Consider the following 26,102-nt stretch of genomic DNA (forward strand, 5'->3'; position numbering starts at 1 on the left):
TAGCAGCTCGGCAAAGCTGTAATGCCGAGACCCCTCGGGCAGCCGCCCAAGAAGAGCCCACCTTCCTCGTGGAATGGGCTTTTACCGATTTCGGATGCGGCAATCCAGCCGCAGAATGAGCCTGCTGAATCGTGCTACAGATCCAGCGAGCAATAGTTTGCTTTGAAGCAGGAGCACCCAGCTTGTTGGGTGCATGCAAGATAAACAGCGAGTCAGTTTTCCTGACTCCAGCCGTTCTGGAAACATATATCTTCAAAGCCCTGACTACGTCCAGCAACTCGGAGTCCTCCAAGTCCCTAGTAGCCGCAGGCACCACAATAGGTTGGTTCAAATGAAACGATGACACCACCTTTGGGAAAAATTGGGGACGAGTCCTCAATTCTGCCCTGTCCATATGGAAGATCAGATATGGGCTTTTACATGACAAAGCCGCCAATTCCGAATTTCCGACACACGCCTAGCCGATGCCAAGGCCAACAGCATGACCACTTTCCACGTGAGATATTTTAGTTCCACGGTTTTAAGTGGCTCAAACCAGTGTGATTTCAGGAAATCCAACACAATGTTAAGATCCCAGGGTGCCACTGGTGGCACAAAAGGGGGCTGGATGTGCAGCACTCCCTTTACAAAAGTCTGAACCTCAGGCAGTGAAGCCAGTTCTCTTTGAAAGAAAATGGATAGGGCCGAAATCTGGACCTTTATGGACCCCAATTTTAGGCCCATAGTCACCCCTGACTGTAGGAAGTGCAGGAATTGACCCAGCTGGAATTCCTCCGTAGGGGCCGTCCTGGCCTCACACCAAGCAACATACTTCCGCCATATACGGTGATAATGTTTTGCTGTCACGTCTTTCCTAGCTTTTATCAGCGTAGGAATAACTTAATCAGTGTCACACCTCGCGGGCAGCGGCGGCCGCGCTTGCCTCTGCGGGTGTCCTGGATGGCCTGGCGCCTCTCTCCTCCGGCGGTCTCGGGTGTCCGGCGTCGGGTCGGCGGGTCTCTCCGGCGGCTTCCCGGAGTGAGGGCGCCGCCATGTTGACTGGGACTAGGTAGGCGGAGCGGGGCTGACGTCATCTGCCCGCTCCGCCAATCAGGCAAAGGCGGGAGGTTTAAAGCCAGACGCCGAGCAGAGATCCGGCGCCTGTGTATCATCAATTCTGCCTGTCAGAAACCGTGATCTCCAGAGCTCCCTTGTCCCTGTTACCGCTGTGCTTCCAAGCATATCTGTGTTTCCAGCATCTCAGCGTTCCCGAGCACCTCCGTGCCTCCCAGCACCTCCGTGCCTCCAAGCGCCCGAGCGCCAACACGCACCTCCGTGCCTCTAAGCGCCCGAGCGCCATCACGCACCTTCGTGCCTCCAAGCGCCCGAGCGCCAACACGCACCTCCGTGCCTCCAAGCGCCCGAGCGCCATCACGCATCTCCGTGCCTCCAAGCGCCCGAGCGCCATCACGCACCTCCGTGCCTCCAAGCGCCCGAGCGCCATCACGCACCTCCATGCCTCCAAGCGCCCGAGCGCCATCACGCACCTCCGTGCCTCCAAGCGCCCGAGCGCCATTACGCACCTCCGTGCCTCCAAGCGCCCGAGCGCCATCACGCACCTCCGTGCCTCCAAGCGCCCGAGCGCCATCACGCACCTCCGTGCCTCCAAGCGCCTCTACGCACCTCTGTGCCTTCCAGCACCTCCGTGCCTCTAAGCGCCCGAGCGCCAACACGCACCTCCGTGCCTCTAAGCGCCCGAGCGCCAACACGCACCTCCGTGCCTCTAAGCGCCCGAGCGCCAACACGCACCTCTGTGCCTCCAGCACCTCAGTGCCTCAGCACCTCAGTACCTCAGCGTCTCTGTGCCTTCAGCACCTCAATATCACCAGCACCTCTGTACCTCAGCACTTTTACAAGTCTTGTTTTCCAGGAGACCTTCAAGCATTCCTCCGTGCTTCCTGCTTACCGTCTTCATCCTGTATGAGGAAGACCTACATCCGGCCATCTCTACTGCGACCCAGTAGCGGTTCCTCTTCCCGGTCACCGGAAGAAGCCCCGAGTCCACAACACCCTCCGACCAGGTCAGTGATAGTATACACAGGCCCCATGGACCCGGGGAATCGGAACCCAGAAGCGAGTGCCATCCAAGATCTGGTTTCCCGTGTTCAGAGTCAGGAAGCGGCGCAAAACCAGGTGATGCGGTATCTCCAAGAACTATCCGGCAGACTGGATCAAATTCAGGTTTCCCTGGCTTCAGTAGTTCCGGTTCCAGCTCCGGTACCCACTCCGGTAGTTACCCCGTTAATGCTCACGCAGTGTCCGGAACCAGGTCACGCCTTCAGCTTCCCACTCCCTCTCGCTACAACGGCAACCCGAAGAATTGCCGTGGTTTTCTTAACCAGTGCGAGGTACAGTTTGAACTCCTCGCGCACAACTTTCCCACGGATCGATCCAAAGTAGCATACATTATTTCCTTGCTTGAGGGCTCAGCGCTGGAATGGGTGTCTTCGTTATGGGAGCGATCTGATCCTTTGGTTTCCAGCTACACCAATTTCATCTCATCTTTCCGCAGGATCTTTGATGAGCCTGGCAGAACGACCGCTGCCTCTTCAGATCTTCTCCGAGTTCGACAAGGCTCCCGTTCAGTGGGTCAGTATGTGATTCATTTTCAGACCATAGCCTCTGAATTGCGCTGGGATAATGATGCCTTACGGGCCGCTTTCTGGAACGGTCTGTCCGACCGTCTTAAAGACGAATTGATTACAAGAGATTTGCCAGATTCTTTGGAACAGTTGATCTCGCTCTGTGTGAAAGTGGATCTCCGCATGCAGGAACGAGTTGGCGAACGTTCTCGGTCTGATCGATGCAGATTCCGGGCTCCTCCGTCTAAACAATCGGTTACGACAGCTCCAGACGAACCCATGCAGATTAATCGGTCTCGACTGTCTCCAGAGGAGCGACAGCGTCGGCGTGAGAATAGACTTTGCCTCTACTGTGGAGCCGCGGATCACTTTCTCAAGTCTTGCAAGGTTCGCCCGGGAAACGGGCAGTCCTAGCCTGTTCTGGGGAAGTCAAGCTGGGTGTGGTTTCTCAATCTTCTCCAGAAGTGGACTGTTTACTCTCAGTATCTTTGTCTACTGAAACAGAAGTCAAAACTGTTATGGCTCTTTTGGATTCAGGAGCTGCGGGGAATTTTATTTCTCTCCCCTGCGCCCAGAGTTTGGGCTTGAAGTTACAGTTGGTCGAACGACCTATTACGATAACAGCTATTAGCGGTATTCAAATTCCTAACGCCTTGATTACGAGTCAGTCTGAGTCAATTCAGCTACAAGTGGGAGCTTTGCATCGAGAACAACTGAAGTTTCTAGTTATTCAGGAGATGTCTCATGATCTCGTTTTGGGTCTTCCCTGGCTCAGGCTTCACAACCCTCATGTCGACTGGGGGTTGACACAAATAATTTCTTGGAGTCCTTTCTGTCGATTGAATTGTCTTACTCCTGTCGTTCCACTCCGTGCATCGGCCAAGTTGGACGTGGAGTCAGTTCCTGAGGCTTATCGAGAATTTTTAGATGTCTTCTCGGAACAGGCGGCTGATAAATTACCTCCGCATAGGGCCTGGGACTGTCCTATTGAGCTCATTCCTGGGAAAATGCCGCCCCGAGGTCACACTTATCCTTTGTCGGTTCCAGAGACACAAGCTATGTCAGAGTACATTAAGTCGAATTTGCAGAAGGGGTTCATCCGTCCCTCCACTTCCCCAGCGGGAGCTGGCTTCTTCTTTGTAAAAAAAAAAGATGGAGGCCTGAGACCATGTATTGACTATCGTGGTTTAAATGAAGTCACCATTAAGAACAAGTATCCTCTGCCGCTCATCACAGAGCTTTTCGATAGAGTGCGTGGAGCTCGAGTATTTACTAAGCTTGACTTAACGGGAGCATACAATCTGATACGTATTCGACAAGGAGATGAGTGGAAGACGGCTTTCAATACTAGAGATGGGCATTACGAGTACCTGGTAATGCCATTTGGCCTCAGCAACGCCCCCGCCGTCTTTCAGGGATTAATTAATGAAGTCTTTCGGGACATGTTGTATCTGAATGTAGTAGTCTATTTGGATGACATTCTGATTTTTTCAAAGAATCTTTCTGAGCACCGACTACAAGTTAAGGAAGTACTCCTTCGGTTGCGCGAGAATCATCTTTATGGCAAAATCTCCAAGTGCACCTTTGAGGTTCCTTCTATTTCATTTTTGGGCTATATTATTTCTGGAACTGAATTGCGTATGGATCCGGAGAAACTCTCGGCCATCCGAGATTGGACTCAACCTCTTTCCTTGAAAGCAGTGCAACAATTTCTAGGATTCGCAAATTATTATCGGAAATTTATAAGAGGTATCTCTACTATCGTGGCACCTATTACGGCTCTGACTAAGAAAGGGGCTGACCCAAGCAATTGGCCTTCTGAAGCAGTAGCAGCGTTCAAACAGCTGAAGACAGCCTTTATATCCGCTCCCGTACTTCAGCAGCCAGATTTCCTAAAACCATTCTTTCTGGAGGTTGAGGCTTCCACGGTAGGCATAGGTGCTGTACTTTCGCAGTACGCCTCAGATGGGAAGTTGCATCCGTGTGGGTTTCATTCTCGCAAGTTCTCCCCTGCTGAATTAAATTACACCATTGGAGACAAAGAGCTACTGGCAATTAAATCTGCATTAGAAGAATGGAGATATCTTCTGGAGGGTGCTAAACACTTAATTACAATTTTTACGGATCACAAGAATTTACTGTATCTAAAGACGGCCCAATGTTTGAATCCCCGTAAGGCAAGATGGGCGCTCTTCTTTGCCAGATTTTCCTTTGTTATCAAGTATCGGGCTGGAACTCTTAATACCAAGGCGGATGCCCTATCCCGTTCAGTGATGGCTTCGGCAGGGCCGAAACTAGGGGGGGGCTAGGGGGGCAGGCGACCTGGGCGCCGGATTGGAGGGGGCGCCGAGACCCCCTAACACCCGCCGCGGCACTTTTATAACGTTGAAACCCCCTTCTCCCGAGTGCCCAGCTCGGGGGGCGGGGTTTCGCGGAATGACGCGATTGCGTCGTGACATCACGGCGCAAACGCGTCATTCCACGAAACCCCGCCGGAGGAGGGAGAAGGGGGAGCCGCGCAGACCGGACGAGGAGGGAGAGGCGGCTGAAGAGCGGCGAGAACCGCTTCAAATGTAAGTCAGCCCCTCTCCCTTCCTCTCTCTCTCCCTCCACTACCGTCCTGCCGCAATGTGTAAAATGGGGACCTGTGCCTGCCGCAATGTGTAAAATGGGGACCTGTGCCTGCCTCAATGTGTAAAATGGGGACACTTTTTCCTGCCACAATGTGTAAAATGGGGACACTTGCCAGCGTACTGTGTAAAATGGGGACCTGTGCCTGCCTCAATGTGTAAAATGGGGACACTTTTTCCTGCCACAATGTGTAAAATGGGGACACTTGCCAGCGTACTGTGTAAAATGGGGACCTGTGCCTGCCGCAATGTGTAAAATGGGGACACTTGCCAGCGTACTGTGTGAAATGGGGACCTGTGCCTGCCGCAATGTGTAAAATGGGGACACTTGCCAGCGTACTGTGTAAAATGGGGACCTGTGCCTGCCGCAATGTGTAAAATGGGGACACTTGCCAGCGTACTGTGTAAAATGGGGACCTGTGCCTGCCGCAATGTGTAAAATGGGGACACTTTTTCCTGCCGCAATGTGTAAAATGGGGACCTGTGCCTGCCGCAATGTATAAAATGGGGACACTTTTTCCTGCCGCAATGTGTAAAATGGTGACACTTTTTCCTGCCGCAATGTGTAAAATGGGGACACTTTCCTGCCGCAATGTGTAAAATGGGGACACTTGCCAGCGTACTGTGTAAAATGGGGACACGTGCCTGCCGCAATGTGTCAAATGGGGACACTTTTTCCTGCCGCAATGTGTAAAATGGGGACACTTGCCAGCGTACTGTGTAAAATGGGGACACGTGCCTGCCGCAATGTGTAAAATGGGGACACTTTCCTGCCGCAATGTGTAAAATGGGGACACCTGTCTGCCGCAATGTGTAAAATGGGGTCACCTGTCTGCCGCAATGTGTAAAATGGGGACACTTTTTCCTGCCGCAATGTGTAAAATGGGGACACCTGTCTGCCGCAATGTGTAAAATGGGGTCACCTGTCTGCCGCAATGTGTAAAATGGGGAATGGGGACACTTGCCTGTCGTACTGTGTAAAATGGGGACACTTTTTCCTGGATATGAAATTCATGTTAGAAAAGGCAATTTTTCAGGTAAAAAAGTTCTGAAAGAGATATATATATATATATATATATATATATATATATATATATATAATATTTTTTTTCATGTATTTATGTATTTTAATTTTTATTATTATTATTTTTATTTATTTATTGTAAAATATTTTTTTTTTTTTTTTTGCCGGGGGGGGGGGGGGGGGGGGTCAAATGACTACCTTGCCCCGGGTGACAAAAATCCTAGTTTCGGCCCTGGCTTCGGATGAGGAGAATACAATGGAGAAGGCATTAATCCTTAGTCCTATCTCTATTTCTGCAGCTCCCACTAGGTTGGGCCCTCCTCCTGGAAGAATGTCGGTACCAGTTAAATTTCGACCGAAACTGTTGCAGTGGGCTCACACTTCTAAGTTTTCTGGTCATCCGGGAGTTCAGAAAATGTGGGAATTTCTGCGAAGATCATACTGGTGGGACACTATGAAAAAAGATGTTCAAGAGTATGTCAATTCGTGTCCTCAATGTGCTCAGCACAAAACTCCACGTCTGCCGCCTGCGGGTTTGTTGCATCCTTTATCCATTCCTAAAAGGCCTTGGACTCATATCTCGATGGACTTTGTTACTGAATTACCTCTCTCTAAGGGTCATAACACCATTTGGGTGATCATTGACCGATTCTCTAAGATGGCACATTTTGTTCCGTTGACCGGATTACCATCCGCTTCCAAGTTGGCCCTGTTATTTATCCAGGAGCATTTCCGCCTGCACGGGTTACCACTGGAAATAGTCTCAGATCGGGGAGTACAGTTTACAGCAAGATTCTGGAGAGCCCTCTGTTCGACTCTACAAATTAAACTCAAGTTCTCTTCTGCTTACCATCCACAGACTAATGGGCAAACTGAATGCGTCAATCAGGATCTAGAGACTTTTCTCCGTGTTTACCTTTCCCCTTCTCAAGATAACTGGGTGGAGTTGTTGCCTTGGGCTGAGTTTGCCCACAACCATCTATATCATTCTTCAACTGGTGAGTCTCCATTCTTTATTAATTATGGATTTCATCCCCAAGTTCCGGAGTTGCCCATTTGTCCTCCAGAAGAAGTTCCTGCTGCAGCTTCAACTCTCCAACATTTCACCCAAATCTGGAGTCGAGTTAATGCCAATCTTAAGAGAGTTTCCGGTCGCTATAAATTCTTTGCGGATAGGAAGCGACAAGCAGCTCCTCAATATAAGGTTGGTGACAAGGTATGGCTCTCTACCCGCAATCTTCGTCTGAAAGTACCTACTATGAAATTTGCCCCAAGGTTCATTGGTCCTTTCTCAGTGCTGCAAGTCTTAAACCCGGTCGTTTGCAAATTGGAGTTGCCTTCCCACCTTCGAATTCCAAACTCCTTCCACGTCTCTCTCCTCCGCCCACTCATTCTGAATCGGTTCCACTCAGCGTCTCCTAGGCCAACTACTATAGTGTCTGAAGCTGGGACAGAATTTGAAATCAAAGCTATTCTTGACTCTCGTTATCTTCATAAAAAACTACAGTACTTGGTAGAGTGGAAAGGTTATGGTCCTGAAGAGAGAAGTTGGATCAATGCTACTGAGGTAATGGCTCCCCGACTGGTTCGGATCTTCCATTCCAGACATCCAACTAAGCCCGGAAAGTGTCCAGGGGCCACTCCTGGAGGAGGGGGTACTGTCACACCTCGCGGGCAGCGGCGGCCGCGCTTGCCTCTGCGGGTGTCCTGGATGGCCTGGCGCCTCTCTCCTCCGGCGGTCTCGGGTGTCCGGCGTCGGGTCGGCGGGTCTCTCCGGCGGCTTCCCGGAGCGAGGGCGCCGCCATGTTGACTGGGACTAGGTAGGTGGAGCGGGGCTGACGTCATCTGCCCGCTCCGCCAATCAGGCAAAGGCGGGAGGTTTAAAGCCAGACGCCGAGCAGAGATCCGGCGCCTGTGTATCATCAATTCTGCCTGTCAGAAACCGTGATCTCCAGAGCTCCCTTGTCCCTGTTACCGCTGTGCTTCCAAGCATATCTGTGTTTCCAGCATCTCAGCGTTCCCGAGCACCTCCGTGCCTCCAGCACCTCCGTGCCTCCAAGCGCCCGAGCGCCATCACGCACCTCCGTGCCTCCAAGCGCCAACACGCACCTCCATGCCTCTAAGCGCCCGAGCGCCATCACGCACCTCCGTGCCTCCAAGCGCCCGAGCGCCATCACGCACCTCCGTGCCTCCAAGCGCCCGAGCGCCATCACGCACCTCCGTGCCTCCAAGCGCCATCACGCACCTCCGTGCCTCCAAGCGCCCGAGCGCCTCTACGCACCTGTGCCTCCCAGCACCTCCGTGCCTCTAAGCGCCCGAGCGCCAACACGCACCTCCGTGCCTCTAAGCGCCCGAGCGCCAACACGCACCTCCGTGCCTCAGCGCCCGAGCGCCTCTACGCACCTCCGTGCCTCCAGCACCTCAGTGCCTCAGCACCTCAGTGTCTCTGTGCCTTCAGCACCTCAATATCACCAGCACCTCTGTACCTCAGCACTTTTACAAGTCTTGTTTTCCAGGAGACCTTCAAGCATTCCTCCGTGCTTCCTGCTTACCGTCTTCATCCTGTATGAGGAAGACCTACATCCGGCCATCTCTACTGCGACCCAGTAGCGGTTCCTCTTCCCGGTCACCGGAAGAAGCCCCGAGTCCACAACACCCTCCGACCAGGTCAGTGATAATCTGGAATGCCTTTTTCCGCTAGGATCCGGCGTGCAACCGCCATGCCGTCAAACGCAGCCGCGGTAAGTCTTGGAACAGACAGGGCCCTTGTTGCAGCAAGTCCTGTCTGAGAGGCAGAGGCCATAGGTCCTCTGTGCGCATTTCTTGCAGTTCCGGGTACCAAGTCCTTCTTGGCCAGTCCGGAACAATGAGTATTGTTCTTATTCCTCTTTTTCTTACTATTCTCAGTACTTTTGGTATGAGAGGAAGAGGAGGAAACACATATACCGACTGGTACACCCACGGTGTCACTAGGGCGTCCACAGCTATCGCCTGAGGGTCCCTTGACCTGGCGCAATAACGTTTTAGCTTTTTGTTGAGGCGGGACGCCATCATGTCCACCTGTGGCAGTTCCCATCGGTTTGCAATCAGTTGGAAAACTTCTTGATGAAGTCCCCACTCTCCCGGGTGGAGGTCGTGTCTGCTGAGGAAGTCTGCTTCCCAGTTGTCCACTCCCGGAATGAACACCGCTGATAGTGCTCGCACGTGATTCTCCGCCCATCGAAGAATCTTTGTGGCTTCCGCCATTGCCATCCTGCTTCTTGTGCCGCCCTGGCGGTTTACATGGGCGACCGCCGTGATGTTGTCTGACTGAATCAGCACTGGCCGGTTTTGAAGCAAAGGCTCTGCTTGACTCAGGGCGTTGTAAATGGCCCTTAGTTCCAGTATATTTATGTGTAGAGAAGTCTCCAGACTTGACCACAGCCCTTGGAAGTTTCTTCCCTGAGTGACTGCCCCCCACCCTCGGAGGCTTGCATCCGTGGTCACCAGGACCCAGTCCTGTATGCCGAACCTGCGGCCCTCGAGAAGGTGAGCACTCTGCAGCCACCACAGAAGAGACACCCTGGCCCTTGAGGACAGGGTGATCAGCCGATGCATCTGAAGATGCGATCCGGACCACTTGTCCAACAGATCCCATTGAAAGATCCTCGCATGGAACCTGCCGAAGGGAATGGCTTCGTATGAAGCCACCATCTTTCCCAGGACTCGCGTGCAGTGATGCACCGATACCTGTTTTGGTTTCAGGAGGTCCCTGACCAGAGATACTAATTCCTGGGCCTTCTCCACCGTTAGAAACACCTTCTTCTGTTCTGTGTCCAGAATCATGCCCAGGAAAAGCAGACGCGTCGTAGGAATCAGCTGCGACTTTGGAACATTCAGAATCCAACCGTGCTGTAGTAACACTTCCTGAGAGAGTGTTACGCTGATCAACAACTGCTCCCTGGACCTCGCCTTTATGAGGAGATCGTCCAAGTACGGGATAATTATAACTCCCTTCTGCCGAAGGAGTATCATCATTTCGGCCATTACCTTGGTAAATATTCTCGGTGTCGTGGACAGGCCAAACGGCAACGTCTGGAATTGGTAATGACAGTCCTGTACCACAAATCTGAGGTACTCCTGGTGAGGTGGGTAAATGGGGACATGCAAGTAAGCATCTTTGATGTCCAGCGACACCATAAAATCCCCCTCTTCCAGGTTTACAATCACCGCTCTGAGCGATTCCATTTTGAACTTGAATTTCTTTATATAAGTGTTCAAGGACTTTAAATTCAGAATGGGTCTCACCGAACCGTCTGGTTTTGGTACCACAAACATTGTGGAATAGTAACCCCTTCCCTGTTGAAGGAGGGAGACCCTGACAATCACTTGCTGGAGGTACAGCTTGTGAATTGCCGTCAGCACTACCTCCCTTTCCATGGGGGAAGCTGGCAAGGCTGATTTGAGGTAACGGCGGGGGGGAGTCGCTTCGAATTCCAGTTTGTATCCCTGAGATACAATTTGTATAGCCCAGAGATCCATCTGTGAGCGAACCCACTGGCTGCTGAAGTCTCGGAGACGCGCCACCACCGCACCTGGCTCCACCTGTGGAGCCCCAACGTCATGCGGTGGACTTAGTGGAAGCAGGGGAGGACTTTTGTTCCTGGGAACTGGCTGCATGGTGCAGCTTCTTACCTCTACCCCTGCCTCTGGCAAGAAAGGATGCACCCCTGACCCTCTTGCCTTTTTGGGAACGAAAGGACTGCATTTGATAATACGGTGCTTTCTTAGGCTGTGAGGAAACCTGAGGCAAGAAAGTGGACTTTCCAGCTGTCGCTGTAGACACGAGATCCGACAGACCGTCCCCAAACAATTCCTCACCCTTATAAGGTAAAACCTCCATGTGTTTTTTAGAATCAGCATCTCCTGTCCATTGCCGAGTCCATAAGGCCCTCCTGGCAGAAATGGACATAGCATTAATTCTAGATCCCAGCAGGCAAATGTCCCTCTGAGCATCTCGCATATATAAGACGACGTCTTTGATATGGCCCAGGGTTAGCAAAACAGTATCTCTGTCGAGGGAATCTATGTCATCTAACAGAGTATCTGTCCATGCTGCTACAGCACTACACATCCAGGCTGAAGCAATAGCAGGTCTCAGTAGAGTACCAGAGTGTGTATACACCGACTTCAGGATAGCTTCCTGCTTTCTATCCGCAGGCTCCTTTAGGGCGGCCGTATCCTGAGATGGCAGGGCCACCTTTTTAGATAAGCGTGTCAGCGCCTTGTCCACCCTAGGGGATGTTTCCCAACGTAACCTGTCCGTTGGCGGGAAAGGGTATGCCATCAGTAACCTCTTAGAAATCACTAGTTTCTTATCAGGGGAACTCAACGCTTCTTCACACAATTCATTTAATTCATCAGATGGGGGAAAAGTCACTGGCTGCTTTTTCTCCCCAAACATATAAACCCTTTTGGTATTAACCGGGTTACTCTCAGAAATGTGTAATACATCTTTCATTGCAATAATCATGTATCGGATGGCCTTAGTCATTTTAGACTGTAAATGTGCCTCATCATCGTCGACACTGGAGTCGGACGCCGTGTCGGCCTCAGTGTCAACCATCTGAGCTAGAGGGCGTTTATGAGCCCCAGACGGTTTCTGAGTCGCCTGGGCAGGGGCGGGTTGAGACCCCGGCTGTCCCAAGGCTGCAGCGTCATCAAACCTTTTATGTAAGGAGTTTACATTGTCATTTAAGACCTTCCACATATCCATCCAATCTGGTGTCGGCCCCGATGGGGGCGATACCACACTTATCTGCCCTTGCTCCGCCTCCACGTAACCTTCCTCATCAAACATGTCGACACAGCCGTACCGACACACCGCACACACACAGGGAATGCTCAGACTGAGGACAGGACCCCACAAAGTCCTTTGGGGAGACAGAGAGAGAGTATGCCAGCACACACCACAGCGCTATATAACACAGGGATTTACACTGCTAATAAGTGATTTTCCCAATAGCTGCTTGTCTGTATCGATTTGCGCCTAAATTTATGTGCCCCTCCTCTCTTTTTAACCCGTCTTGTACCTGGATACTGCAGGGGAGAGCCTGGGGAGCGTGTTTCCAGCGGAGCTGTGAAGGGAAAATGGCGCTGGTGTGCTGAGGAAGAAGGCCCCGCCCCCTCAGTGGCGGGCTTCTGTCCCGCTTTCAGTGTATAATAATGGCAGGGGTTTTTACATATATACAGTGCTAGACTGTATATATGTATGATTTTGTGCCAAAGGTATCTCAATTGCAGCCTAGGGCGCCCCCCCCCCCCCCCCCCAGCACCCTACAGTGACCGGAGTGTGTAAGTGTGCTGGGAGCAATGGCGCACAGCTGCGGTGCTGTGCGCTACCTTAATGAAGAGTCTTCAGCCGCCGATTTTGACGTCTTCCAGCTTCTGTTCTTCTGGCTCTGCAAGGGGGACGGCGGCGCGGCTACGGGAACGGACGATCGAGGACAGGTGCCTGTGTTCGAACCCTCTGGAGCTAATGGTGTCCAGTAGCCTAAGAAGCACAAGCTAGCTGCAAGCAGGTAGGTTTGCTTCTCTCCCCTTAGTCCCACGTAGCAGTGAGTCTGTTGCCAGCAGAAACTCACTGAAAATAAAAAACCTAAAAATACTTTCTTTTCTAGTAAGCTCAGGAGAGCCCACTAGGAGCACCCAGCTCTGGCCAGGCACAGATTCTAACTGAGGTCTGGAGGAGGGGCATAGAGGGAGGAGCCAGTGCACACCAGATAGTACCTAATCTTTTTTTTAGAGTGCCCAGTCTCCTGCGGAGCCCGTCTATTCTCATGGTCCTTACGGAGTTCCCAGCATCCACTAGGACGTCAGAGAAATGGGGGGTGCTGTGTAGAATGTAATGTGCTGAGTATGATATGGGAGAGGGGGCTGTTTATAATGTAATGTGCTGAGTACAATATGGGGGGGTGCTGTGTAGAATATAATGTGCTGGGTATAATATGGGGGGAGGTGCTGTGTAGAATGTAATGTGATGGGTATAATATGGGGTGTGCTGTGTAGAATGTAATGTGCTGGGTATAATATGGGGTCTGCTGTGTAGAATGTAATGTGCTGGGTATAATATGGGAGGGTGCTGTGTAGAATGTAATGTGCTGGGTATAATATGGGGGGCTGCTGTGTAGAATGTAATGTGTTGGGTACAATATGGGGAGGGGGGTGTAGAATGTAATGTGCTGGGTATAATAAGGGGGAAGGTGCTGTGTAGAATGTAATGTGCTGGGTATAATATGGGGGGCTGCTGTGTAGAATGTAATGTGCTGGGTATGATATGGGAGAGGGGGCTGTTTATAATGTAATGTGCTGGGTGTAATATGGGGGGGCTGTTTATAATGTAATGTGCTGGGTGTAATATGGGGGGTGCTGTGTAGAATGTAACGTGCTGGGTACAATATGGGGGGGGGTGCTGTGTAGAATATAATGTGCTGGGTACAATTTGGGGGGGTGCTGTGTAGAATGTAATGTGCTGGGTATAATATGAGGGGAGGTGCTGTGAACACTAATGTGCTGGGTATAATATGGGGGGTGCTGTGTAGAATGTAATGTGCTGGGTATAATATGGGGGGTACTGTGTAGAATGTAATGTGCTGGGTATAATATGGGGGTGCTGTGTAGAATGTAATGTGCTGGGTATGATATGGGGGGGTGCTGTGTAGAATGTAGTGTGCTGGGTATAATAAGGGGGGAGGTGCTGTGCAGAATGTAATGTGCTGGGTATAATATGGGGGGTGCTGTGTAGAATGTAATGTGCTGGGTATAATATGGGGGCTGCTATGTAGAATGTAATGTGCTGGGTATGATATGGGAGAGGGGGGCTGTTTATAATGTAATGTGCTGGGTGTAATATGGGGGGGTGCTGTGTAGAATGTAATGTGGTACTGGGTGTAACATGGCGGAGGGAGGCGGTCATAGGTGTGCGCAGGGGGGGTGCCTGGTGCGCACAGGCACCCCCTAATGTCTGGCACCCCGATCTCACATGCCTGATGCAGCGATCGCCGAGCAGGCTGATTACTGTCCCCTCTGCGCTGCACCGTGTCAGGACTGTATTACTGACCATATGCCTGGGTTAATCAAGGGTGCCACTGCCACCGGCTTTCAAACTCCCAGCTCCACCTCCATGTACAAAAACAGCGTGATGTGACATGATTACGTCATGCTGCTCGCACGCCCACCCGTCACACCCACCACATGCCCACCTCTCTCCTTCTATGCTATGCCAACGCCAGCCACTGATGAGGATCAGCATGCAGCCAGCGTTCCTCTTAGGAAAACAAATTCAATACTGGCAGGCGGTCGGCAGCAGCATTGGCACGTCACTCGTTTTTCCAGCAGCAGCAGTACTAGTCTGCGACTGTCAGTGTCAGTGAGTGACTGACTTGTAAGTAAGCTGCTGCAGCTTGCAGGGGAAAGAGAGGGGGAGCCATACCAGGCTGAGGAGGAGCAGTGTAATTGCAGTGAGTGCCATCAGGGGTGTTTGTTTGGTGCACACCACAACATCTGACAATGTATCTGCTTTATTAGGATTGGTACAAGGGTGGATATTTAATATTGCGTTGACCGTCAGTAGATCATGCCAGACACGCCCAAAAGGTGGTGCTAGACACACCCCTCCGATGGTGCACCCCCTAATAAAATGTGCTGCGCACGCCTATGGAGGCGGTGTATATGTAATGTGGTACTGGGTATTCCGACCGCCGACATTTTACCGGCTGTCGGGATCCTGAACACCAGGATCTTGACAGCTGGTATATTAACTGCATCCCGGGTGTAATACGGGGGCTGTGTATGCTTGGGTGGGACAGTCCCATTTTTTATGGACTGTACTCCTGTCCCACCCAGTTGAGAAACCCTCTCTCACGCAGCTCTGCCTATTTACTGACAGAGAGGGAAACGATACTTACGGAGCGCTGTTCATTCCCCCATAGTAACAAAAAATGGGGCATGGCTAGTGATCACAGTACTTCCCTGTGAGGCCACGCCTCTATACACAAGGCCACACCCCTAACTTTAGATGCACGCCTTCGGCGCGTGCAGATGTCCCTCCATGTCCAGTGTATATAGATTTTCTATTTGTCCGTTTTTTTGGTACATTAATAAATCGTGCACATACTGTACTTTGTATTGTTACTCTTTTTTTTTTTTTTACTGCTGTTTTTAGTACTATAGTTTTCACCTGCCAGTGCAGGACACACCCCTGATTGCAATAAATACGCTCTTAGGTGGAGCTAGACATGCCCTTTGGGTGGAGCATGACACACCCCTCAACGGCGCATTATGCTGCGCCTGGAATCTCCCTGAAATTTGTTTTCAAAAGTAGGCAAGTATGGTGTGTATATATATAGCAGCGTGCCCCGATGCCCTCAGAGAAGCATGGACATAAACCAGAAAAAACTGCGGCACTCAGGGACTAGTGAAAAGTCAATGTATTAAACAATAAATTATAATATACAATAAATAATTAAATAACTAGATGGATGTTATGTATTGTTTAATACATTGACTTTTCACTAGTCCGCAGTTTTTTCTGGTATATATATATATATATATAATCTGCGGAGGTTCCAGAGATATCACTGTATCAGGCCCCAGTATTTCTGTTGCCGGCCCTGCTTACAATGGTGCTGGAATCACTTGTGAATACATTTTCTTTTTGTGTTTGAGTGCAGGGTTCATACAAATGTACTTCCTGTAAGGCTGGGTCAGGAGGTGATCGTAATTCCGCCTGTAACACTGAAAGAAGGTGTCCAAATGGAGAGATTAGCAAATGTCATGAAAATGCAGATTGCATCATGGAGCGAGATGGATCTATAGCCTGTGTGGTAAGAAGAGAATCCCTTAGCTCTGGGTGGCATAATAGATGCCGAAGGTCTGGGTGATTTTTAATAATTTACATTCAATGTTAATATATACAGTATAAATACACGGTCCAGTCACATTGTTATAACTATCTTCTACATTTAACATCGACAGCGCGTAGCCCATGAAGTACGTCACGTGTTGTGCACTGGCTTGGTGGGTATATAAGGTGTGTAATAGGCTGTCTGCACACATATCACTTGTTGCTGTCATGGGTAAAAGGGGAGATTTATCTGAGTTGCAAAAAGACATGATTATCAGCTTTCGGGCCAAGGGTGGCAGTATTTCTGAAACACAAATGGCACCATAACGAATAACAGATGTGGAAAATGCGAAGCACGGCGTTCCATTTATGTGAGAGGTGAACGTCGGCTAAGAGGGTGCGTGAAGGTCAACTGACACACTATAGTGGAGCAGCTCAAAATTAACCTGGGGGATTCCAGACGTGTGTCTAAAATGAGAGTTCAGCCTGTCTAGCTGCTGTCCATGCTGCACATGACGGCTACTCTGTCTTTTACCTGGTGGTCAAAATAATGTGACTCAACCGTGTATATGTGTGTGTGTTCAGGAACTCCCAGGGTGGGCAATGGTGGGCGGAGCTGTGGGTAATGATGGATGCGCTACAGTATAGTGGACGGGGCAACTTTGTAAGAATAAAGAATTTTGCATGCCCCAAAAAAGGGGTGTGTGGCCTTGCAGGAAAAGACTACCTTATACCCCAGTTTTGCAACCTGCATGCCCAGACATTGACCAACACAGGAAAAAACAAAATTCCTGATTCATGCCTCTTACATTATTTGTCATGTTTCCTCCTTAAAGTAATTCCCCTTACACAACATCACACACACTGTAATGCCTATTACACATTATTCCACACACCGTAATGCCCATTACATATTATGCCACACACTGTAATGCCCATTACATATTAAATTATACAGTTGTACCCCTGAAACCATTTTATGCCCCACACACAATGCCCCTTACAAATTATAACCCACAGTAAGGCTTCTAATTACTTTTAAATTACCTGCTCATTTTCAGGGGTCTCATGCTCATTGCCAGTGGTTTCAGGCTCATTGCCAAGGGTTTCATGCTCTGGGTTCCATGCTTATTGCCAGGAGTTTCATGCTCTGGGGTCCATGTTTATTGCCAGGGATTTCATGCTCTGGGGTCCATGCTTATTGCCAGGGGTTTCATGCTCTGGGGTCCATGCTTATTGCCAGGGGTTTCATGCTCTGGGGTCCATGCTCATTGCCAGGGGTTTCATGCTCTGGGGTCCATGCTCATTGCCAGGGCCCTCATGCTCATTGCCAGGGGTTTCATGCTCTGGGGTCCATGCTCATTGCCAGGGGTTTCATGCTCTGGGGTCCATGCTCATTGCCAGGGCCCTCATGCTCATTGCCAGGGGTTTCATGCTCGTTTCTTGCTTTATTTAAAGCAGAACAGTTGTACATTCTATAAGTACTGTTGTGACAGTTGGCGAATTCTCATCCCAAGTACAAGGTTTAATCGTGCATACATGTCTATTTTTCCACAGTGTAAAGTGGGATGGGCAGGGAATGGAATATATTGTGCGAAGGATACAGACATTGATGGATTCCCAGATGAAAAGCTGCGATGTTCTGATTTGAACTGTAAAAAAGTAAGTTAGAAATACTGTACATTTAACTGCAATGGGTTAAAATGTACTAGACGTAAATGTAAAGATATTAAAATATTTCAGTGACACGCAAAGCAAAGACAATTTCCAGACAATCCACAGATTTCTTGGTCTTAAGTTATAATAGCAGAATTCTTGCTAAAAAGAAAAATCTTTTGATGCTGTCTTTATAGATGAGATGTATCAAACCTTCTAGGATGAGAGGAGGTGTTCCCCATGTGCATTGCAGGGGAGGCAGATTTAACATGTGCAGAGAGAGTTAAGGGCCCTACACACTAAAAGATTATCTGTCCAATCTGGCTGATTGGAAAGAAAATCTGGCAATGTCTGGGATCAAATGGCAATTGACTATTTGCTCTCAAACACTGGAAAACAGACAAAAATGGACTTTAAGACAAATTGGTTAAGTTTGTTTCATTAAACCAATTTATCTGAACTGTTTTTGTCCATTTTCTTGATTTTGGTAGCAAATTGTTGATTGTCATTTGCTCCCAGCCATTGCCAGATTTTCTTTCCAATCAGCCAGATTGGACAGAAAAATCTTTAAGTGTGTAGGGCCCTTTAGATTTGGGTGTGGTGTGTTCAATCTGCAATCTAAATTGCAGTGTAAAAATAAAGCAGCCAGTATTTACCCTGCACAGAAACAATATAACCCACCCAAATCTAACTCTTTATGCACATGTTATATCTGCCTCCCCTGCAGTGCACATGGTTTTGCCCAACTGCTAACAAAAATCCTGCTGCGATCAACTTGGAATTACCCCCAATATGTAGTGCAGGCAGAGACCCAGGAGTATCAGATTTCATGAGCTACCAATGGAGCTTCCCGACTAGCGGAGATATAGGAGGGAAGAGAGAGCTGTAAGTGACCCAGGGATCCCATCTTCTCTTCCTTCCCTCTTGGCTGTCTGGGTCCTGTGTAACCTGTTATCTAATGAGAGCATTTGGGTCTAGAGAGAGAGAGACACAGAGAGTAATCCTGAGTCCTGTCTAAGTGTGTAAGTAGCTGCTGCTATTCTTGAATGTGACAAGGTAAATTATAGATTTTATTTAGGTATGAAGTTGTCTTTGCTTCACTACAAGAAAACTGTGTAAAACATACCTCCCAACATGACTCTCCAGGAGGGACACAATGCTCTGCTCCTGGACTGCCCTCTTAATGTATGATTGCCATCACCTGTGCTGAAACACCTTTCTTTTCAATTAAATAGTTCACCACAGGTGATGCCATATATCAAATATTAAGAGGGAAGTCCAGGTAGAAAGCATTTTATCCTTCCTGGAATGAGTCATGTTTAAGGTATGCACAATCTTATGTACACCCTGCCTTCTCCCTAGTCCTTCTGTCTTAAGTGCCTCGGGGGCCCCCCAAGGCTTAATCCGGCCCTGCACATACATATATGTTTATGCTCCTTATTATGTTCCATCGACCTCATCATTACTGACCCCCCTCCCCCAAATGTACTGTATTGTGCCCCAGTGCCTGTGTTTTCCCTATTATGCTGTTTACAAGTGCAAACCACACATTAGGATGTAAGAGCTGTACTGTCTGTGGTCCCGCAGAAACCCCTATTGGTTACTTGCCTGAAAGTTGTTTCCTTGTTTTCCCTCAAAATTGGCATTGTTCCTCTTACTGTATCTCTGGAAGGTGCATTACAGCAATACTGCTGGGTACAGACATGTAGTCAGGAGCTGCTTGCTGCTGGAGAGCCAGGATCCAGGGGCCTGGAGGAGGTGCATCAGTGCTGTGAGGAGCGGCAGTGGGGGCAACCCTCGGGAGCCATAGTTACATACCCCTCCTGTGTGACTTCACATAACTTGATGTTACACGTGTCGGCACACTGAGACACTATGTGCTACAGCCTGATAGCAGCGGCTGCACATGATTAGACCAGCAGCAGCAGCCAGTGCACTGTAAACGGAAGAGGCCGCATGCACAGACATCATTCAGTTTTTTGCTAGATGAATTCAGTGGCGCCCTCCAGGAGCCAGTGCCCCTAGGCAGCCATGACCATAGCCAGTGCTATTTTTCTAGAAAAATAGGTTTAGGAACTCCTGGGGTGGGCTGAAATGGGCGGAGATGTGGGTCAAGTGAGAGGAGCTTCAGTAGGGTTGGGTCAACAATTTAAACAATTATTATTATTTTTTAAATGGTCAAACTGGGCTGTGTGGGTGGGTGTTATTATAACATGTCAGTCTATCATATAATATATACATATAAATATAGAAATAGAACACTATAGGGGAGCTTTTATTTGTAAATTCACGCACACAACCACAGAAAACTAGAATCCATACTAAATACAAATGCATTGAAAAAGCGAGATTCACATATAATGGTCTGAAAAAAGCCAGATCCACATACAATGAATTGAAATAAGCCAGATCCACATACAGTACAATGCACCAAAAAAGAAGCCAGATCCACATTCAATGCACTTAAAAAGCCATATGATACAGAGAAACACTGGGGCCAAGGGCGTAGCTACCATAGGTGCAGGCAGTGCAGCTGCTATGGGGCCCAGAGCTGAGAGGGGCCCACCTTCCCTGTCAAAGTTACGTGTTATATACATTTTCATGATTGGGTGGTACATAGGGGTCCTTTCAATCTTCTTCCTTGGGGCCTGCAATATATCTAGGTATGCCCCTGGACTTGCTCATTGTAGTGTGGTATAATATGAACTGGAGGGCATTTTTGTAATTTTATAATATATGAACCGGGCCACTGTACGGGGAGCACTGTATATCATAATGTGAGTAGGGGGTACTGTGTGGCATAATGTGTACTGGCAGCTTAAGCACTACTACGAACTTAAGCACTACTACGATTCATAAAAGAAACTAGGGCACTACTATGGGGCATAACATTAAATAAGGCTCTACCATGGTTCAGAAAATTAACTAGGGCAATTTTATAAGGCATAAAATTAACAACTACTGCAGAGACGTGTCTCTCTAGAAGCATTGGGACGGGGGCCCCTTCAAAATGTTACTATTGGGCCCACAAAGTTCTGGCTACGCCCCTGACTGGGGCTTGTGGGACATGGAGACATACACACTGGTGATTAGGGGGAGGATGACATGGAAACATATCATACATGCCTACTTTCAGACTGCCCCAAGAAGGAACAATGGGCGGCAGTTCGGGAGGCATGGCTTAATATAAGGGATTGAGCAGGAATGTGACACAGTAAAGGGGGTTGTGCAGGAGGCGTGGCTGTGGGATCGCATCATTGCAGTCACGCTCATTGAGATTGTGGCATTGTAAAGTGGGGGCGGGGCTACGATGATGCGATTCAGCTTGAAATCGCTTAATTTTCTCCCCTGGATTGCCCACTTTTGTGGAGGCTGGGGGGGGAGGGTGCTGCGAGTTGCTGATGGTGGAGGCCAGATCAGGGAGACTTGCCTACTCTTCCGGAGAAGGCGGTAGACCCATACGATTTTTGGTATGAAACATATACAATGGTGACTGGAGACGAGAGTGGCAGCAGGAACATAGAGGCAGAGGCAGCAGGGACATAGAGACAGAGATAGGCAGCAGGGACATAGAGATAGAGAGAAGCAGCAGGGACAGAGTGAGGCAGCAGGGAGAGATATGGAGAGAGGCAGCAGGGATATTGAGAGGTAACAGGAAAAGAGATGGAGAGAGGCGTCAGGGGTAGAGAGAGAGAGTGGCAGCAGGGACAGAGAGAGACAGTAGAGACAGAGAGAGGCAGCAGGGACAGAGAGACAGCAGGGGCAGAGAGAGAGTGGCAGCAGGGACACAGAGACAGTAGGGACAGAGAGTGGCAGCAGGGAGAGAGACAGAGAGGCAGCAGGGACAGAGAGACAGCAGGGGCAGAGACAGAGGGGTATATGCAATTCACGGCGAATCGCGGCAATTTTTCGCCGTTTTTTAATTCGACTTAATTCGACAGGTGAATTCCGGAAGGTGGCTTCCGGAATTCACCATATTCAATGAAAAACGGATTCGCCAGAATCGCGGGCGAAAATCGGCCGATTTGGCGGATTTTGCCGCGATTTTAAAAAACGGGAAAAAACGGGAAAAACCCGAAGAAAAAATATGGCGTGGGGTCCCCCCTCCAAAGCATAACCAGCCTCGGGCTCTTCGAGCTGGTCCTGGTTCTAAAAATGCAGGGGAAAAATTGGGCAGGGATCCCCCGTATTTTTAAAACCAGCACCGGGCTCTGCGCCTGGTGCTGGTGCCAAAATTACGGGGGACAAAAAGAGTAGGAGTCCCCCGTATTTTTAACACCAGCATCGGGCTCCACTAGCTGGACAGATAATGCCACAGCCGGGGGTCACTTTTATGCCGTGCCCTGCGGCCGTGGCATTAAATATCCAACTAGTCACCCCTGGCCGGGGTACCCTGGGGGAGTGGGGACCCCTACAATCAAGGGGTCCCCCCCCCCAGCCACCCAAGGGCCAGGGGTGAAGCCCGAGGCTGTCCCCCCAACCCCCATCCAATGGGCTGCGGATGGGGGGGCTGATAGCCTTTTGTGATAATAAAAAGATATTGTTTTTTCCAGTAGTACTACAAGTCCCAGCAAGCCTCCCCCGCAAGCTGGTACTTGGAGAACCACAAGTACCAGCATGCAGGAGAAAAACGGGCCCGCTGGTACCTGTAGTACTACTGGAAAAAAAATACCCAAATAAAAACAGTACACACACACCTTGATAGTAAAACTTTATTACACACTACCGACACACACATACTTACCTATGTTGACACGCCGACTGCCACGGTCTCCGACGATCCGAGGTACCTGTGAAAAAATTATACTCACCTTCCAGCGTCCAGAGGTACATCCAGGTCCAGAGATAATCCACGTACTTGGCAAAACAAAAATACGAACACCGATCCATACCGGACTAAGAAAGGGGTCCCATGCTTTCACATCAGACCCCTTTCTCCCGAATCCCGGGACATCACGTGACTCCTGTCACTGAAGTCCCTTCAGCCAATCAGGAAGCGCTACTTCCGTGGCGCTCATCTGATTGGCTGTGCGCTGTCTGTGCTGTGACAGCGCATCGCTAAGCCGCTCCATTACTTTCAATGGTGGGAACTTTGCGGGTAGCGGTGGGGTTAACCCGCGGTCAGCCGCTGACCGGCGGGTGACCTCACCGCTAGCCGCTAAGTTCCCACCATTGAATATAATGGACTGGGCTGTGCGATGCGCTGTCTGCTCAGACACGCAGAGCCAATCAGATGAGCGCAACGAAGTTGCGCTTCCTGATTGGCTTTAGAGACCTTTCTGTGACAGCTGTCACTGACAGGTCTCTCTGCATTCGGGGATAGGGGTCTCATGTGTCAGCATGGGACCCCTTTCAGTCCGTTTGGTCGGGTATTTGCGTTTTGTTTTTTTCTACAAGTACGTGGATTTATCTCTGGACCATGGCTGAGGTGAGTATATTGATCTTTTATTTTCAGGTGCCCCTGGATTCTACATGGAGAAGAGGACCGATGTCGGCGTGTGAACATAGGTAAGTATGTGTGTGTCGACGTATGAAATAAAGTTTTACTTTCACGGTGTGTGTCCTGTTTTTATTTGGGTATTTTTTTTCCAGTAGTACTACAGGTACCAGCGGGCCCGTTTTTCTCCCGCATGCTGGTACTTGTGGTTCTCCAAGTACCAGCTTGCGGGGGAGGCTTGCTGGGACTTGTAGTACTGCTGGAAAAAACAATATTCTTTTCATGATCACAAAAGGCTATCAGCCCCCCCATCCGCAGCCCATTGGATGGGGGGGACAGCCTCGGGCTTCACCCCTGGCCCTTGGGTGGCTCGGGGGGGGGGGGGACCCCTTGATTGAAGGGGTCCCCACTCCCCCAGGGTACCCCGGCCAGGGGTGACTAGTTGGATATTTAATGCCACGGCCGCAGGGCACGGCATAAAAGTGACCCCCGGCTGTGGCATTATCTGTCCAGCTAGTGGAGCCCGATGCTGGTGTTAAAAATACGGGGGACCCCTACGCTTTTTGTCCCCCGTATTTTAGGCACCAGCACCAGGCGCAGAGCCCGGTGCTGGTTTTAAAAATACGGGGGATCCCCTGTCAATTTTTCCCCCGCATTTTTAGAACCAGGACCAGCTCGAAGAGCCCGAGGCTGGTTATGCTTTGGAGGGGGGACCCCACGCCATTTTTTTTTTTAGGATTTTACCGTTCCAGCAATAAAAAAATAAATAAAAAAAAATAATATTTTAAAAAATATATAAATAATATTTGTGCCTCCAAAAAAAAAAAAAAAAGTACCTAATCCCTTCTAATATAAATAGATCTGCTATTCCCAAAAAAAAAACACAAAAAAAACATGTTTAAAATTTTTTTATTTGTTTTCACCCTCCAAAGTGTGGCGGATTGAAAATGACGAATTTGCTGTCTAAAAGCACTGCTGTCGAATTTCCAAACTTGAATTGAATATGCTTTGGTCGAATTGCAGCACTTGTATCATTGCAGAAAAGTCGAATTTGCAAAAATTCGAATTTCAAAAAGTCGAATTTTTAAAGTCCGTTTTTTGGTCGGAAAGCACTGAATTGCATAGGCGAATTTTTTTTTTGGTCGAAAATGACCGGGAATTCGACCGCAATTGCATATACCCCATAGAGTGGCAGCAGGGACACAGAGAGACAGTAGGGACAGAGAGAGGCAGCAGGGAGAGAGACAGAGAGAGGCAGCAGGGACAGAGAGACAGCAGGTGCAGAGACAGAGAGTGGCAGCAGGAACACAGAGAGACAGTAGGGACAAAGAGAGGCAGCAGGGAGAGAGACGGAGAGAGGCAGCAGGGACAGAGAGAAGCAGTAAGGACAATGTAAGATTACCGAACTTGTAGATAACGATTTGCAGTGCTGCTCATTGCTGAAGTCTCCCAATCACAGCCCAGCATTGCGGATGCCGTGGAGGAGCGGGACCCGCAGCAGCCTGCTTCCACTGCACACTGTGAGGAGGAGGAGCCAGCAGTGAGGAGGAAAGGGCGGTGCGCTGTGGCCATACAGCCCCTGCTGCTGCATGGCCCAATCAACCAATCAGCAAGCATCCGCAGCCTCATGCCTCCACTGCCACTTGTCACCCCGCCCACCACAATTCTTCAGGACCTTCCGGAACAGCATTTCGTTGCGTTTCCAGCTGAAAAATAGCATTGACCTTAGCAGCCAATCAGATGCCAGCTTCATTAGTGAGTCACCCTCAAGTCTCTGAACTGGCTGAGCTATTATTTAACCAGCTATTTGCTAATTCCTTGATTATCACTGGAATACTGTATTTGTTTGTGCGCTGACCATTGCCATTATTTACAGGACAACTGTGTAACAGTGCCTAACTCTGGCCAGGAGGATGCTGATAGAGATGGAATTGGTGATGCCTGTGATGATGATGCTGATGGAGATGGAATACCAAATATGCAGGTTGGGAAAGTTTTACTATCCACAAACACCGTAGAAGTGATTAGGGAATAATATGCTATTTATTATACCACAAATGTGTAGACAAGTTTTTTTCAATGTAATTGTGCCGTTTAGGGGCAGCACTATAAACTGTAAAGGTGCATATAACACAATGAGATTCAGGCGAACCCCGATTCTCACTATGTGATAGGGGCTAGGGCAGTATCGCAAGCACATAATGAGTGTGCTTGCGATACTGACTATGTGCGATTTTGGCTAAGTGTCAATTTTGACTATCTTTTGTATGAGATAGACTGTGCAGGCAAGTCAATTTTGACTATCTAGTCATGCGATGTCGACCACGCATCGGCATTGCATCAGAATCACATGGTGACTTTCACCTTGCGATCTGCACTAACTTTTCTTGCGATTTTTACTATGTAGTCAAAATCGTAAGAAAATATCTCACCGTGTGTACACACCATAAGTTTAATAACTGGACAGTTTCTTCACATGTACAGTACTGTATGTCCTTTACCACATAAAATAATAATAATGAGATGTGTTATGACAAAATAAAAAATTCAAAATTAGACCTAAAAATGTAATGTTTGTACATTAGGGATAAATTAAATGATATCACTCTTTATTATAGGATAATTGTGTCTATGTTCCTAATGTGGATCAGAAAAATGGAGATCAGGACAACTTTGGCGATGCTTGTGATAATTGCCGTAACATCAAGAATAACGATCAGAGGGACACTGACCAGGATGGGAAAGGGGACGTCTGTGATGATGACATGGATGGAGACAGTATGCTCTTACAGTTATCTAAAACAGTAGATACCACCTTGTAAATTGCCTGTGCAATTAAAACACAATAAGG

General features: G+C 49.1%; 1 protein-coding gene across 3 annotated transcripts in view; it reads left to right on the plus strand.

Moving 5' to 3' along the window:
* COMP (cartilage oligomeric matrix protein) overlaps positions 1-26,102 on the plus strand; it is a 284,919-nt gene that overhangs the window by 118,968 nt on the left and 139,849 nt on the right. For all 3 annotated transcript variants that reach the window (XM_063914764.1, XM_063914765.1, XM_063914766.1), the window contains 4 exons: positions 15,986-16,138; positions 17,716-17,820; positions 25,128-25,235; positions 25,870-26,029. In XM_063914764.1, coding sequence (XP_063770834.1) covers positions 15,986-16,138; positions 17,716-17,820; positions 25,128-25,235; positions 25,870-26,029 — 526 coding nt within the window. The remainder of the gene's footprint in view (positions 1-15,985; positions 16,139-17,715; positions 17,821-25,127; positions 25,236-25,869; positions 26,030-26,102) is intronic.

The sequence above is a fragment of the Pseudophryne corroboree genome, chromosome 1, assembly GCF_028390025.1.
Source record: "Pseudophryne corroboree isolate aPseCor3 chromosome 1, aPseCor3.hap2, whole genome shotgun sequence".
NCBI classification, from domain to species: Eukaryota; Metazoa; Chordata; class Amphibia; order Anura; family Myobatrachidae; genus Pseudophryne; species Pseudophryne corroboree.